This window comes from Ahaetulla prasina, chromosome 1 (assembly GCF_028640845.1).
Source record: "Ahaetulla prasina isolate Xishuangbanna chromosome 1, ASM2864084v1, whole genome shotgun sequence".
Taxonomy (NCBI): Eukaryota; Metazoa; Chordata; class Lepidosauria; order Squamata; family Colubridae; genus Ahaetulla; species Ahaetulla prasina.
In genome coordinates this window covers 22,367,579-22,383,669 of record NC_080539.1, presented here as the reverse complement: position 1 = coordinate 22,383,669, position 16,091 = coordinate 22,367,579, and the positions used below count along the sequence as shown (strand labels likewise).

At 44.0% G+C, this 16,091-nt stretch overlaps 1 protein-coding gene across 5 annotated transcripts in view; it reads left to right on the top strand.

Annotated features, from left to right (window-relative positions):
* The window catches only part of COL26A1 (collagen type XXVI alpha 1 chain), a 211,133-nt gene that overhangs the window by 51,487 nt on the left and 143,555 nt on the right, over window positions 1–16,091 (top strand). For 4 of the 5 annotated variants that reach the window (XM_058164390.1, XM_058164389.1, XM_058164386.1 and 1 more), the window contains exon 3: window positions 10,957–11,060. In XM_058164390.1, coding sequence (XP_058020373.1) covers window positions 10,957–11,060 — 104 coding nt within the window. The remainder of the gene's footprint in view (window positions 1–10,956; window positions 11,061–16,091) is intronic. The other variant, XM_058164388.1, reaches the window with a different exon arrangement.

Here is a 16,091-nt window from a genome sequence, read left to right as displayed (position 1 = left end):
GCACGTGTTCACTCACCACTTGGGGACCCCCGTTATATGTTGCCAGTTTCTAATTCTAATTCATTCCTAAAAGTATACTATAGTGAAACTGATTACCTTCTGAAGGTGATCCAGCAGCTCTGAAAAGTGTGCTGGTTCTTAAAGGCCACAGAGTTCAGAAGTCTATCCTACTCCACAACTCTTAAAACATAATCTTTCTTTTTTTACACAAAACATCAGTGCAGATGCTGCAGATATAAAAGACTCAATACATGTCCTTAAGATTCACAGCTAAATTGTACACGGAGATCCTTCTTTCTTTGTGCAGAGAAGAACAACAAAGATGATTAGGGGACTGGAGGCTAAAACATATAAAGCACGGTTGATGGAATTGGGTATGTCTGGTTTGATGAAAAGAAAGACTAGGGGAGACATGATATAAGTGTTCCAATATCTCAGGGGCTGCCACAAAGAAGAGGGAATCAAGCTATTCTCCAAAGCACCTAAGGGTAGGACAAGAAGCAATGGGTGGAAACTAATCAAGGAGAGAAGCAACCTAGAACTAAGAAGAAATTTCCTGACAGTTAGAGTAATTAATCAGTGGAATAACTTGCCTCCAGAAGTTGTGAAGGCTCCGACACTGGAAGTTTTTAAGAAGAGATTGGATAACTATTTGTCTGAAATGGTATAGGGTTTCCTGCCTAAGCAGGGGGTTGGACTAGAAGACCTCCAAAGTCCTTCCAACTCTGTTATTCTATTCTATTCTATTCTATTCTATTCTATTCTATTCTATTCTATTCTATTCTATTCTATTCTATTCTATATGGCAGATGAGCGTCTTTTCATCAGTCATATTTGCCTGGCTTTCATGAGGTTATTGTCCAATGAGGTCAGAGGGAGGGGGCTTGGGATTACAAATAATAGTAAAATCTCCTCCTCCTATTATTTCCTTCGTGCCTCAACTCCTCAATCATCTGCTGATTAACATGCTTATCGGAAAGTCTTTCCCAAACTGGTCAGGCTAAGATCATTCTAAAGACACATCTCTGGTGAACAACTGGAAATCGGCTCTAGGTAATCCTTGAGTTATGACTAGTCACTTAACTGTTATGATAGAGCCACTTATCATCCATTTTCCGAATTACAATGTCCCCCCTGAATCACGTGATTGCAATTTGGGCACTTGACGTTCGACGTTATGTCCCTTTGTGGTGTCTTGTGAACATAAACCTAATTTATGATTTATTTTTTTGCTGGTTTCTGGAGTTTACTTCCAGTTTCCAGCAAAAAAAAACCAAAAACAAAACACCATTGGTGAAAAAGGATTTACTTAACAACCACATTTGTTTAAAAAGACCATCATAAAAATAGTTGTAACTTTGAATCTGGTTACGTGATGCCTCTGACAAAGTCATCTCCTGCAGCTTCAACGTATGACCGCAACAACTTATTATCGTAATTCTGGGTTCAAACATAGTCATAAGTTAAAAACTGCCTGTACTCCCAAATTTGGCAATTTCCATGCTTCAGTTAGTGACTCAATTTTCTGTAGTTCTCCTGGCTGAAAAAGCAGCTCTAAATCTTTGCATGAAGTTGTGGCAATTACCCACCAATGCACCTTTGCTCTTAAGGAATGGCATATCTCATTTGATTGCCCCTTCTTTTACCAGGTTAGGAACAGAGTCTACTTTGGACCAATCTGTAGGCAATTCCACTGGTTGGCCTGTCAAAAACAATTCCCACTGCATAATGATATTTAGGAATTGATCGTGAGCTCTTCCCCCACCCCCAATTATTCTGGTAGGCTTCCCAGAGGATGGAGACTGGTTGTACAGCTTCTTGTGTGGTTGCTCCAGGGGTGCTATTCAGCAGGTTCTGACAGGTTCTGGAGAACCGGTAGTGGAAATTTTGAGTAGTTCGGGGAACCGGCAAATACCACCTCTGGTTGGTCCCAGAGTGGGGAGGGAATGGAGATTTTTCAGTATCCTTCCCCTGCCACGCCCACCAAGCCACACCCACCAAGCCACAGCCACAGAACCGGTAGTAAAAAAATTGAATTCCACCACTGGGTTGCTCCAGTCTTTGGAGAACCTTATAACTGTATTTCAATAGATGAAGGTAAGCAACAGGAATGGCAGAGTTTCTAGGAATGATTTTTATAGTTATAGGGCAGAATAACACAATTTGCATATCAATATTCCTCTCTTCCACATTTTATACCAAACAAATTCAAGGCAAGGTTATTTTATTTATTTATTTTATTATTTAGATTTTTATACCGCCCTTCTCCCGAAGGACTCAGGGCGGTGTACAGCCAGATTAAAACAATAATATACAAAATTAAAATAACAATTAAAATACATATTCAAAAGATGGCCAAAAATTAAAACCGTCGAATTGACTGATACTAAAATACCCCAATTTAAAATTATTAAAAATCAGAAATTTGAAAATTTAAAAATCAAGCCAGTCCCGCTTGGATAAACAGATATGTTTTCAATTCACGGCGAAAGGTCCAAAGGTCAGGTAATTGGCGTAAACCGAGGGGAAGTTCGTTCCAGAGGGTAGGTGCTCCAACAGAGAAGGCCCTTCCCCTGGGGGCCGCCAGCCGACATTGTTTGGCGGACGGCACCCTGAGAAGACCTTCTCTGTGTGAGCGTACGGGTCGGTGGGAGGCATAAGGTAACAGCAGGCGGTCCTGTAAGTACCCGGGCCCTAAGCCATGGAGCGCTTTAAAGGTGGTAACCAACACCTTGAAGCGCACCTGAAAGACCACAGGTAGCCAGTGCAGACTGCGCAGGAGCGGTGTTACCCGGGAGCAACGTGTGGCTCCCTCAATCACCCGCGCAGCTGCATTCTGGACTAACTGGAGCCTCCGAGTGCACTTCAGGGGTAGCCCCATGTAGAGAGCATTGCAATAATCCAGACGAGAAGTGACGAGAGCATGAGTGACTGTGCATAAGGCATCCCGGTCAAGAAAGGGGCGCAACTGGCGAACCAGGCGAACCTGGTAAAAGGCTCTCCTGGAGACGGCCACCAACTGATCTTCAAACGACAGCCGTCCATCCAGGAGAACACTCTTTCTGTTGGGGCCAGTGACTCGCCCCCAACAGTCAGCCACGGTTGCAGCTGACTGTACCGGGGTGCCGGCATCCACAGCTACTCCGTCTTGGATGGATTGAGTCTGAGTCTGTTTCTCCCCATCCAGACCCGTACAGCCTCCAGGCACCGGGACAGCACTTCGACAGCTTCGTTGGGGTGGCCTGGGGTGGAAAAGTACAGCTGAGTATCATCAACGTACAGCTGGTAACTCACCCCAAAGCCACTGATGACCTCACACAACGGCTTCATATAGATGTTGAACAGGAGAGGCGAGAGAATTGACCCCTGAGGCACCCCACAAGTAAGGCGCCTCGCGGTCGATCTCTGCCCTCCTGTCAACACTGTCTGCGACCGGTCAGAGAGATAGGAGGAGAACCACCGATAAATGGTGCCTCCCACTCCCAAACTCTCCAACCGGTGCAGCAGGATACCATGGTCGATGGTATCAAAAGCCGCTGAGAGATCTAATAGGACCAGGGCAGAGGAACAACCCCTATCCCTGGCCCTCCAGAGGTCATCCACCAACGCGACCAAAGCTGTCTCCGTGCTATATCCGGACCGGAAGCTGGACTGGAACGGGTCTAGATAGACAACTTCATCCAGGTATTGGGGAAGCTGCCATGCCACCACTCTCTCTACAACCTTCGCCACAAAGCGAAGGTTGGAGATTGGATGATAATTACCCAAAATAACTGGGTCCAGAGAAGGCTTCTTGAGGAGGGGCCTCACCACCGCCTCTTTCAAGGCGGCGGAAAAGACCCCCTCCAACAAAGAAGCATTTATAATTCCCCGGAGCCAGCCTTGTGTCACCTCCTGAGTGGCCAGCACCAGCCAGGAGGGACACGGGTCCAGTAAACATGTAGTGGCATGTAACCTCCCCAGTAACCTATCCACGTCCTCGAGAGCCACAGAATCAAACCCATCTCAAACAACATCAACAAGACACGTCTCAGTCATCTCACCCGGATCATCGCAGTTTTGGTCCAGACTATCCCGAAGCTGAGCGATTTTATCGTATAGATAACCACTAAACTCCTTGGCACGTCCCTGCAAGGGGTCATCCCGCCCTCCCTGATGTAGGAGGGAGCGGGTCACCCGAAACAGGGCGGCCGGGCGGTTATCTGCCGATGCAATGAGGGTGGATACGTAGGAACGCCTCGCCACCCTCAGTGCCACTAGGTAGGTTTTCGAAAAAGACCTAACTAGTGTCCGATCAGCCTCGGAACGGCTGGACTTCCAGGTACTCTCTAGGCGTCTTCTCCGGCGTTTCATCTTCTCCGGCGTTTCATCTCTCTCAGCTCCTCAGAAAACCAAGGAGCCAATTGAGATCTGCGCCGGGTCAGAGGCCGCAAAGGCACGACACGGTCCAAAGCCCAGGCCGCAACTAGTTCTTCAGTCGTGCCGTAGGCCAGATCCTCAGGAAACGGCCCAAGCTCCATCAGGAACCTCTCGGGGTCCATCAGGCTCCTGGGATGGAACCAACGCATTGGTTCTGTCTCCCTGCGGTGGTGAGCGGTGGTCTGAAAGTCTAGGCGGAGGAGAAAATGATCTGATTTTGAGGTCCTTTCTCACATTTGTCTCTTTCTCTGGAAATATTTTTTGAATGTCTCCCTTCAATGGCTTGCTTATCTCTTTCTTACATAACATAACATAACATCAGAGTTGGAAGGGACCTTGGAGGTCTTCTAGTCCAACCCCCTGCCCAGGCAGGAAACCCTACACCATCTCAGTCAGATGGTTATCCAACATTTTCTTAAAAATTTCCAGTGTTGGAGCATTCACAACTTCTGAAGGCAAGTCGTTCCACTTATTAATTGTTCTAACTGTCAGGAAATTTCTCCTTAGTTCTAAGTTGCTTCTTTCTTTGATCAGTTTTCACCCATTGCTTCTTGTTCTACCCTCAGGTGCTTTGGAGAACAGCCCGACTCCCTCTTCTTTGTGGCAGCCCCTGAGATATTGGAACATAGCTATCATGTCTCCCCTTGTCCTTCTTTTTGTTAAACTAGACATACCCAGTTCCTGCAACCGTTCTTCATATGTTTTATCCTCCAGTCCCCTAATCATCTTTGTTGCTCTTCTCTGCACTCTTTCTAGAGTCTCAACATCTTTTTTACATCGTGGCGTCCAAAACTGGATGCAATATTCCAAGTGTGGCCTTACCAAGGCATTATAAAGTGGTACTAACACTTTATTTATTTATTTATTATTTATTAATCATATTTATATACCGCCCTATCTCCCAAGGGACTCAGGGCGGTTTACAGGCACTAAAAACAGATAAATAGAATATAAATACAATATAAAACATTTAAAAAACTTATTCTAAAGCCCGTCCAATTAAAAATAGAAATAAAACCCAATTTAAAACCCAAAATTTAAAATCTAGCTCAGTCCTGCACAATTAAATAAGTATGTTTTAAGCCCGCGGCGGAAGGTCCGAAAGTCCGAAAGCTGACGAAGTCCGGGGGGTAGATCGTTCCAGAGGGTGGGAGCCCCCACAGAGAAGGCCCTTCCCCTGGGCGTCGCCAGACGACATTGCCTTGCTGACGGCACCCTGAGGAGACCCTCTCTGTGAGAGCGCATGGGACGGTGGGAGGTATTCGGTTGCAGTAGGCGGTCCCGTAAGTAACCCGGCCCAATGCCATGGAGCGCTTTAAAGGTGGTCACCAAAACCTTGAAGCGCACCCGGAAGGCCACAGGAAGCCAGTGCAGTCTGCGCAGGATAGGTGTCATATGGGAGCCACGAGGGGCTCCATCTATCACCCGCGCAGCTGCATTCTGGACTAACTGTAGCCTCCGGATGCCCCTCAAGGGGAGCCCCATGTAGAGAGCGTTGCAGTAATCCAGGCGAGACGTCACGAGTGCGTGAGTAAGCGTGGATAGGGCATCCCGGTCCAGAAAGGGGCGCAACTGGCGTACCAGGCGAACCTGGTAGAACGCTCTCCTGGAGACGGCCGTCAAATGCTCTTCTAGAGACAGCCGTTCATCCAGGAGGACGCCTAAGTTGCGGACCCTCTCCATCGGGGCCAATGACTCGCCACCGATGTTCAGCCGCGGATTTAGCTGACTGTACCGGGATGCCGGCATCCACAGCCACTCTGTCTTGGCGGGATTGAGCTTGAGCCTGTTTCTCCCCATCCAGATCACTTCACGTGATCTTGATTCTATCCCTCTGTTTATGCAGCCCAGAACTGTGTTGGCTTTTTTAACAGCTGCTGCACACTGCTGGCTCTTCTATGAGAGAAAGTCCACTTGGGTCCTGTTTTCTAGTTCGAGGTGGTACAACTAATGTGTTATGCCACATCAGAATGAAAAAATAAAAGTGCTGAGTTCTGACAAAACGTCATTGTTCTGATGAGTGGCCTTGCAACTTTCATAGATTGGGACAGTGTACTGGAAAATGTCCAGGGCCAGAAAAAGTTGCTGTTCTTTTTGTATAAGTGAAAAAACATCCATACTGACAGCTATATATATCCTCCTGAGTATGAAGAAAAAAAGCGAAAAAGGAGATTAGGTTGCAATGTTAATGCAGTTATATGGCTAAAGATTAAATACACACACACACACACACACACACACACACACACACTGTGCTTTTGTTTTTTTTAACTGTTTCCAGAGAGTTAGTTGTTTCATTTTCTTGCAGCAAAAAGAAAGAGACAAACTTACATGTTAAAAAAAATTGGCTAACGTTTTTTTATTCTATGAAAAATTACAGTACATTTTGCCACGAGTTTGTTGCATAATGTATGTAATTGTGACATTTTGTGGCCATGTACTGTTAATAAGTACTGTCCCGGTGCCTGGAAGCCATACGGGTCTGGATGGGGAGAAACAGACTCAAGCTCAATCCCTCCAAGACGGAGTGGCTGTGGATGCCGGCACCCCGGTACAGTCGGCTGCAACCACGGCTGACTGTTGGGGGCGAGTTATTGGCCCCAAGGGAGGGGGTACGCAACTTGGGCGTCCTCCTGGATGGACGGCTGTCTTTTGATGAACACCTGGCAGCCGTCTCCAGGAGGGCCTTTTACCAAGTACGCTTGGTTCGCCAGTTGCGTCCCTTCCTTGACCGGGATGCCTTATGCACGGTCACTCACGCTCTGGTCACTTCTCGTTTGGATTATTGCAATGCTCTCTACATGGGGCTGCCCTTGAAGTGCACCCGGAGGCTGCAGCTAGTCCAGAATGCAGCTGCGCAAATAGTAATGGGAGCCACTCGTTGCTCCCACGTAACACCACTGCTACGCAGTCTGCACTGGCTTCCTGTGGTCTTTCGGGTGCGCTTTAAGATTTTGGTCACCACCTTTAAAGCGCTCCATGGCTTAGGACCCGGGTACTTACGGGACCGCCTGCTGTTACCTTATGCCTCCCACCGACCCGTACGCTCACACAGAGAGGGTCTTCTCAGGGTGCCATCCGCCAAACAATGTCGGCTGGCGGCCTCCAGGCGCAGGGCCTTCTCTGTTGGAGCTCCTACGCTCTGGAACGAACTTCCCCCTGGCCTACGCCAAGTGCCCGATCTTCGGACCTTTCGCTGTGAGCTAAAAACACACTTATTCAAGCGGGACTGGCCTAACAGTTTTATTAAATTTTAATTGGGATTTTATTATTTTAGGGTTTTAAATTTTAATTTTTTTAATGTCGGCCACTTTGTAATATGCTTTGTTTTAAATTTTTTGTTTTAATTGTATATATTGGGTTTTTATCTTCTGGCTGTATACCGCCCTGATTCCTTCGGGAGAAGGGCGGTATAAAAATCTAATAAATAATAATAATAATAATAATAATGCAAGCTAGGCTTCTCACCTAGTGATGCACATGCCTTTTGGTAATTTATCCTGAGCAGTGGTGCTCAGAAACAGCCCTGCATGTGACTGTATATCACTTAGTAGATTTCAAAAAAAAAAAAAAGTAAAATGCAGGGAAAATCCATTTGAGAGCATCAGCCATTGAGATGATTTTAGTCTAACCAGAAATACCCAGGAGGCTTCATTCAGATGTTGAACTTGAAACAAGCACTGTAGTGCTTGACTTACATCCATTCATTCAATGACTGTTTGAAATTACTATGGTGCTGAATGAAGGGATGTATAACCCCTGCCCAAAGTTATGGAAACTGCAGAAAGATCACCTTTGCGAAGGAGATCTGGCCAATTTGCCCATCAGCCTCCTGTGGAGGTCACTTGGTATCGTCCTAGAAGCTGGCGCCATTTTGGAGGAGACACAATGAATTGTCACTGGTCCCAAAATGGGGTCCGCCTCCAGACTGGTGTCGTACAGCTTCCATGTAGGAAAGCCATGTGGTGGATCAGCGGCTTCTAGAAATTTATGGAAAAGGTGGGGATGAGGGTGTGGGACCCAGTAGGACTGGAAGCAGGCCCAAATCCTGGGGGACCCATGTGGCAGGAAGTGGAACATGGGTTTTCTCATGGAGTCTGGGGGGCTCTGGGACGCCGGGGCAGACATAAGCAGTGTGGGCCTGGGCCTGTGCTAAGCTTCTTAATGTCTCTCCCACCCAAGGCACCCTGTGCTCTGCTTAATGGCCTGTGCGGTCACTGTGCGGTAACTGTAATGGAGAGAGCAGAAATTTTGGTTATTATCAAGGTAATCACGTGGGTGCCTCATTTAATGACTGCCACAACTTAACGACCGTAATGGAGCCTGCCCTGTCATGAGCCGAGGCCTCCTTGTATTAGTATGCTTATATGTATTTTCCAAGGGATGTGGTGGCTCAGTGGCTAAGACACTGAGCTTGTCGATTGAAAGGGTGGCAGTTCAGCGGTTCGAATCCCTAGTCCTGCGTAATGGAGTGACTCCCATTACTTGTCCCAGCTTCTGCCAACCTAGCAGTTCGAAAGCATGTAAGAAATGCAAGTAGTAAAATAGGGACCACCTTTGGTGGGAAGGTAACAGCGTTCCATGCGCCTTTGGCATTTAGTCGTGCCGGCCACATGACCACGGAGACGTCTTCGGACAGCGCTGGCTCTTCTGCTTTGAAACGGAGATGAGCACTGCCCCCTAGAGTCGGGAATGATTAACACATATGTACAAGGGGAACCTTTACCTTTACCTATGTATTTTCCATCATGCCTAGCTCCAACTGCTTATGTAAAACTCCCATCATATCCAACTCTCACCAGTCAAGTTGATACTGATTCTTAGTAGCTACATAGACAGACCTTCTCCAGAGTGAGTGCTCAGGAAGATGAACAGCTGATGCTGGAGGAAACACCACAGGTGCTGCTGGATAAGAAATCTGGTTTGATGTATTGTCTCAACAGCCCTTTTCTTTTTTTACATTTCATCTCTAATGGCCCATTTGGGTTATCCAATAAGCCCCTTATGTACTATATTCAGATGTAATTTTTACACATGCTTAAAAAGTATATTTTGAGAAGCTTAAGGAGAATATAGTGTTGCTCTCAGTGCTTAGGAAATAACTGTGTGAGCTGTGCCAGACACATTTGTTATGGTTACCCAGTGTAACACTCACTCTAGCCTTCCCAGTTTGATATCCTCCATATGTGTCAGCTTGCAATTTCCAAATTTCCCAGCTAGCATATGCAGGCCAGACATATTTGGATCCACGTTTTCCTTGGCAACATTTTTCTAGCACAATAGTCAATGTGCAATATTGCCACAATTTGAAATTGTAGGCCTGGGGTTTCATCTCTCTGCTGAGGATGGGGCTCACTGCAAACAAAACAGAAGCCCTGATTCCTGCAAATAGCAAGGGAAGTAAGAAAGTTCCTGGTATAGACTTAAATTTCAATTAGTCCCTAAATTGATCATTTGAGTAAAGCTTGAAAAAACTCCTATGAGTAATAGAAACTTTATCTGTGTCAGAGTGGTGGTGGTACAGTATGAGTATGTATTCTGAGAGCTATGTTTGCTTGAGGAATTTGTCAATAGTAAGTAAAGCCAGAGTTAACAATGGAAGAACTATATTGTTTCTACGATCTTCTTCGTTGTCTGTCTCCCTTTCTCTTTTTTCCACATGCATGCATACATATGTAATCAGAACAGGGGTGGTATTCACTTACCTTCACTACTGGTTCGCAAAAGTGAGTGTGCGAGTGCACAGAGCCTTCCGCGCATGCGCAGAGCATCAAAAACAGGACGGAGCCTCTCACAGCTGCCACTACCAGTTCAATTCCTTTCCTTCCTGCAAACTACATACAAAATCTTACCATACAGATAACATCTTGACCCGTAGACTCTGTGATTGGAAAAAATCTCACAAATGCATAGAATTTCTTTGTTGGTATAATATATTTATGGAATTAAGAAAAACAAACAAGAGGAGCTGGGATATGGCTTACCTGTACTTAGAAGTAGAATGTAACTCCACAGATCACCTGCTCAAACTCCACTGCTTTAAATGAAATATTTAGCATTATTTGAATTATAGCAATTATTTCTAAGTTTTTATATCAAAATGTTTGGTCCACTCCCTTCCCCATTTTTGGTGTCATTGCTACCCTGCATAACATTTTAATACACTTCAAATAGAACTAGCTTGGAATAGAACACACTTTAAATAGAACTAATACTTAGACTTATATAGCCAGTGGTGGGATTCAGCCAGTTCGCATCACTTCGGGAGAACCGGTTGTTAACTTTCTGAGCAGTTTGGCAAGCTGGTTGTTGGAAGAAATCATTAGGGCAGAGAACTGGTTGTTAAATTACTTGAACCCCACCACTGTATATAGCACTTTACAGTGCTTAGCAACTGTCTTGATGAGCAATGGAAATTTTGGGCTCAATTGTAATTGTAAATCAAGGACTACCTGGATTTGACCTTGTTGCTATGAGCAACTACTGATGTTGGCAAGTTTGAGCTGAACATTGTGGATGACGTGTTGCTTGTGTTAGTTACAGGACCCTCATCCGACCCACGTACAAGATAGCTTACCGAACAGTAACTGCTCTTGAATGGCGATGCTGCCCTGGATTCACTGGAAGCAACTGTGAGGAAGGTAAGACTCCTGCATACTTGACAAACACTGCCCATCAAGAGCGTGTGTCTATGAAGCTGTGAGTATATACATCCAGCCTTCTCCCATTTGGCTGTTTTGGACTTGGATTCTCACAACCCTATTCAGCATAAATCTCAGCATGGAGACTATGGAAGTAGGCCCACCATCTATGGAGCATGGGAGACTGGAATATGCTAGTAGTTAGAAATGGGAGGATTTACTTGTTTAGATTAGAAATACTGGACTATGATCCTATCAGAGTTTCATCTGTGTTTACCCTTAAGCAAGAGTCAAATTTCTGAGGAATTCATAAATGTATGCTTTTATGGCTTGCAAGCCACACTAATTTTAAGTGATGTATCATTATGTGCTATTTAGATTTTTTTCCTCCCATGTTGCATTGTTTTCTGTCTACAACTAATTAGGAAATTTCAGTACATGGCATTGAAACTTTATTGTAACTCCCATAGCAATAGACAGAAGCACTATGCATCTCATGGTCTATATACAGTACATTTCCATCATCAGTCTCTGTTATAGGACTAAACATGTTACAGGATTCCTAGCAACTCACATGTGGTTAAACGGATAGTAGATGTATGCCACTAAACACCTTGACCAAGCTGTGACCTACAGTAACTACTGAATATATTTTTACATTTCTGTATTCTATAGACCTACATGCCTATTTACTTACTATGTACATCCTTTATTGCAAATGTCTATGAAGATTCTCAGTTATCCAGATCATAGTTGTATCAAAAGTGGTTTTTATTTTGAAAAGGCAACTGTCCGGATTTTTTTGAGAAAAACACAAGACGTTTTGCTTCCTATTCTGGAAGCTTCATCTATTGTATTGGATGCTGTGGGAGATGGAAGGACAATTATTGAGATTAGTTGGTGGGAGGAAGAATGATAGGTTCTGACAGGATGGTGGGTGTGGGGAAATGGAATTTCTCAATTTCTCAAATATACTACAAGTGTTTGTAGTTTGATTGATTGTTTGATGTAAATAAAAAGGTAGACCATTAGCTGGTTCTTTCAATTCAGTTCAATTCCTCTGGAGATTTAGGTATTCCCCAATCATATTTCTTTTTTGTTCACTGAAGGCAAATGCGCCAAGACAAATTCCTTGTGTGTCCAATCACATTTGGCCAATAAAGAATTCTATTCTGTTCTATTCTATTCTATTTGAGCTGAGGTAGCACAGTGGTTAGAGTGCAGCACTGCATGCTACTTCAGCTGACTACTAGCTGCAATTCGGCAGTTCAAATCTCAACAGCTCAAGGTTGACTCAGCCTTCCATCTTTCCGAGGTGGGTAAAATGAGGACCCAGATTGTTGGGGGCAAATATGCTGACTCTGTAAACCGCTTAGAGAGGGCTGTAAAGCACTGGGAAGCGGTATATAAGTCTAAGTGCTATTGCTATTGCTTCCATCTCCCACAGCATTCAATTCCACTGATGAAGCTTCCAGAATAAGAAACAAAACATCTTGTCTTTTTCCTCGGTCCAGTTGCCTTTTCAAAATAAAAACCCCTTTTGATACATCTATTATTACAATTATAATTGGATAATTATTAAAATACACAAGAGGAAAGCCCGCTGTTTTTCAGTAAAGGTTGCTCTGCTATGAATTTTAAGGGTGAGACTTGCAATAAAACCCATTGATTTGCTATTTCTCAATTCCCTTCTCTCTCTTGTTGCTGTTTTTTTTTCTGTCAACCCTCTTCTTGGTTCTTGGTTTTTCCATTGTTTGTTCATTTGTTTATTAGTTTCTAAATGGCTGCAATCATGCCACTCTTGGCAGGGTATGAAAATAATTACAAAATGTCTAATCATAAAAATACCAAATAATAGTACAATACAAAAATTAAAAACAGCAACTTAGAGCAATATAAACACACATGTTGTGTTCCCTCATTACATCAAATTTAAAAAGACTTTCAGAAGAGTTTTGTTTTATCTTGTTTCCAAAAAGGCAGTAATGTCAAGGCTTGTCTAGTTTCTTGGGTGAAACTGTTCCATAATGTAAGACCATTATATTACAATAGTTGCCCAGAGTCAGTGATTGAGACGGAAAGTCATAGAAATTGAACAAATAAATAAAAACACATTATTGTATTGAGAAACAGCTTCTCCTGGCCTCAGCCCACCACCCATTTCATAGACATTATTATTTTTTTCTGAGTTGTCTTTAGGTTGGTGGATTCTATTTGAAAAAAGTAGTCCTGAAGGTGCCTCAGCATCAAACCATGTAAGGCTTTATAAATTAAATTCGGTACTTTAAATTGCATCTAGAAATCTATTGACAACCAGTGAAAGGCCCCTAACACAGAGAGATGTGTTCATCTGTCCAGAACCCATTAATATATGAGCTGTTCTGTTTTGGATGAAGTGCAATTTGTGAGTGGTAGGATCTAGTTATGCAACATGAGCTACAAAGTCCTCTCGCTCCAAGTCGGGCCACAGATGATGTATCAGCCAAAGCTAGATGAGGGCCCTCCTAGCTAGATTTTCACCATCGATCTGGCAATTGCTTTCAGTTCAGGAGCAGCCCCAGTTCATGTAACTGCTCCCTCAAGGACAATGGTACTTATTTGTAGGATAATATTGGAATTGACAGAGAACCTTGCTGAATAAACTCACCTTATTTACCCTGCTGTCAACAAGGGCAAGGTCTAAGACAACTCAGTGTGACCAATTTGCTGCAGGACAACTCACCTTGGCTGACTTACTGCGGGACAACGTGCCATGGCCAACGTACCACAGTACAACTCACTGCAGGACAAGAGTTACACTCCTATTGAAGAAATGGTGGGACAGAATCATAAAGAAAGGATGCAAAAGGAGAGACAAAATGAAACGTGAATAACAAAAATTAAAATAATTTTAAATACTTAAATTGAATTATTGAATTGCCCCACAGTGAGTTGTCCTGCAGTGAGTTGGCTGGTGTTGAGTTGGCCACGCCAAGTTGGCCTCAGTGAGTTGACTGCGGCGAGTGGGCCTCACCATGTTGTCCCATTCCGACAAGGGCATGCCTCTAATTCCTTCCCTTTTTCTGCTTCTGTCAAGTCCCATGCAGCACATCAAAACTTGATGAGTTTTCGGTATATGAGTTTTCGGTATAGGGCCGCGGTGTGGCTCAGGCTGTAAGAAGCCTGTTATTAAAACACAGCTGCCTGCAATTACTGCAGGTTCTAGTCCCACCAGGTCCAAGGTTGACTCAGCCTTCCATCCTTTATAAGGTAGGTAAAATGAGGACCCAGATTGTTGGGGGGGCAATAAGTTGACTTTGTAAATATACAAATAGAATGAGACTATTGCCTTACACACTGTAAGCCGCCCTGAGTCTTCGGAGAAGGGCGGGATATAAATGTAAATTTAAAAAAAAAATTAGGTAAATATATAATATTGGAAACTATAAGAATTTCCCATCTTCTTTTATATGACTTAATTGAAGTACTGTAGAGACTTTTTGACTACAGTAATTTAAATGTTCCTTCCAAAGTATCTTACCATTTAGACTAGCTTGTCATTTATGAGATAAGCTACCTGAGGATTTTCATTCTCTCTCTTGAATGTTTATGTCTACTCTCCCTTCCATTCTTTTCCCAGCCTCCCCACAATCTTTCCCAGCTTCCGCACAAGGCGGAAATTCAAAAGAATTTCATCTCTGTTGTTCTTTCACATGTATGTTTCCTCTGGCACCATCAACAACACTATTCACTTCTTGACCTAACAGGCTTCCTATAGGACATCACATTGAATGGATTCTCAAAGTTCTGTATTATGAAGTGGTTATGGCTGCTTATGCAGATATCTCACATTATGTCACACGAAGAGCAACTACACGAAAAGGCAAGTTGTACTAGAGAGTTGCACATTTCAAGTGCAATGAAGTAGTTACACATATTTGTTCGAATAGAAGGCTGCTGATATTTCACAAGGATTGGTAAAAGCATGTTTGACTAATGTAGGCTGAGCATGATCAGAAGGGTTTTAAAATCACACCGTGGAGATTGAGAATGAAACTCCTAATATAAGGTTTTCTGATAAAAATAGAATAATATAATGAAATGGAGTGGAGTAGAGTGGAATGGGATGGGATGGGATAGGATAGGATTATTTATTGGCCAAGTGTGATTGGACACAAAGGAATTTGTCTTTGGTGCATAAGCTCTCATTGTACATATAAGCTATAAGTGATAAATCATATATATCAAAAGTATTAGCAAAGGTAAAGGTTTATCTTGCACGACTCTAGGGTATGGTGCTCATCCTCATTTCTTGGCTGAGGAAGCCAGTGTTGTCTGAAGATAATTTCCATGTTATATGGCCAGCATGGCTATACACCAAAGGTGCACAGAGTGTTGTTACCTTCCCACCGAAGTGATACCTATGAATCTACTTGCATTCTTCATGCTTTTGAACAGGAACGAACTCTTTGTGAATATAAAGGAATAAGTAGGAACAGGTAAAAACAATACACTGATTGATAGCTAGTATTACCATCCCAGTCTGGAGGAGATGACCAAGCTGAGCCTGAGGAGGGGTCAAGCATGTCATCGGTCTTGAGTCCTTTCGTGCCTACAAGAGATCTAAGTCTAACACGACTTCCGCTGGCAACGCAGGCTTCGTGGACGTTCCTTTGGGATTGTCTGCCCTGGGTTTCGTCAAATCGTCCCTGACAGCGTAAATGGGCTGTCAAACGGTTTGGAATTCTCTCCCCCAGGAGAAGGGGGAGAGAAGAGTGGTCAGGACTGGGTAGAGCTCCCCGGGAGCCCCTGGAATTTAACCAGGGGATCGAAGGGTGAGAGCTCCCCTTCAGCCTGTCGAAGCTCCGTGCCCAGGGTGCTTCTGTTTATACAGAACGAGAAGCCGCGACCATCTCTGTGCCAAGATTTATTTTTAAAGAGAACTCAACACAGACAGAACAAAGCAGGAGGACTAGCAAGAATTTGCAAGTAATAAATCTTAACTTCGGCTCTTAAATAGCCTTCCTTTGAACTAACTTTCAACCTGAGTGG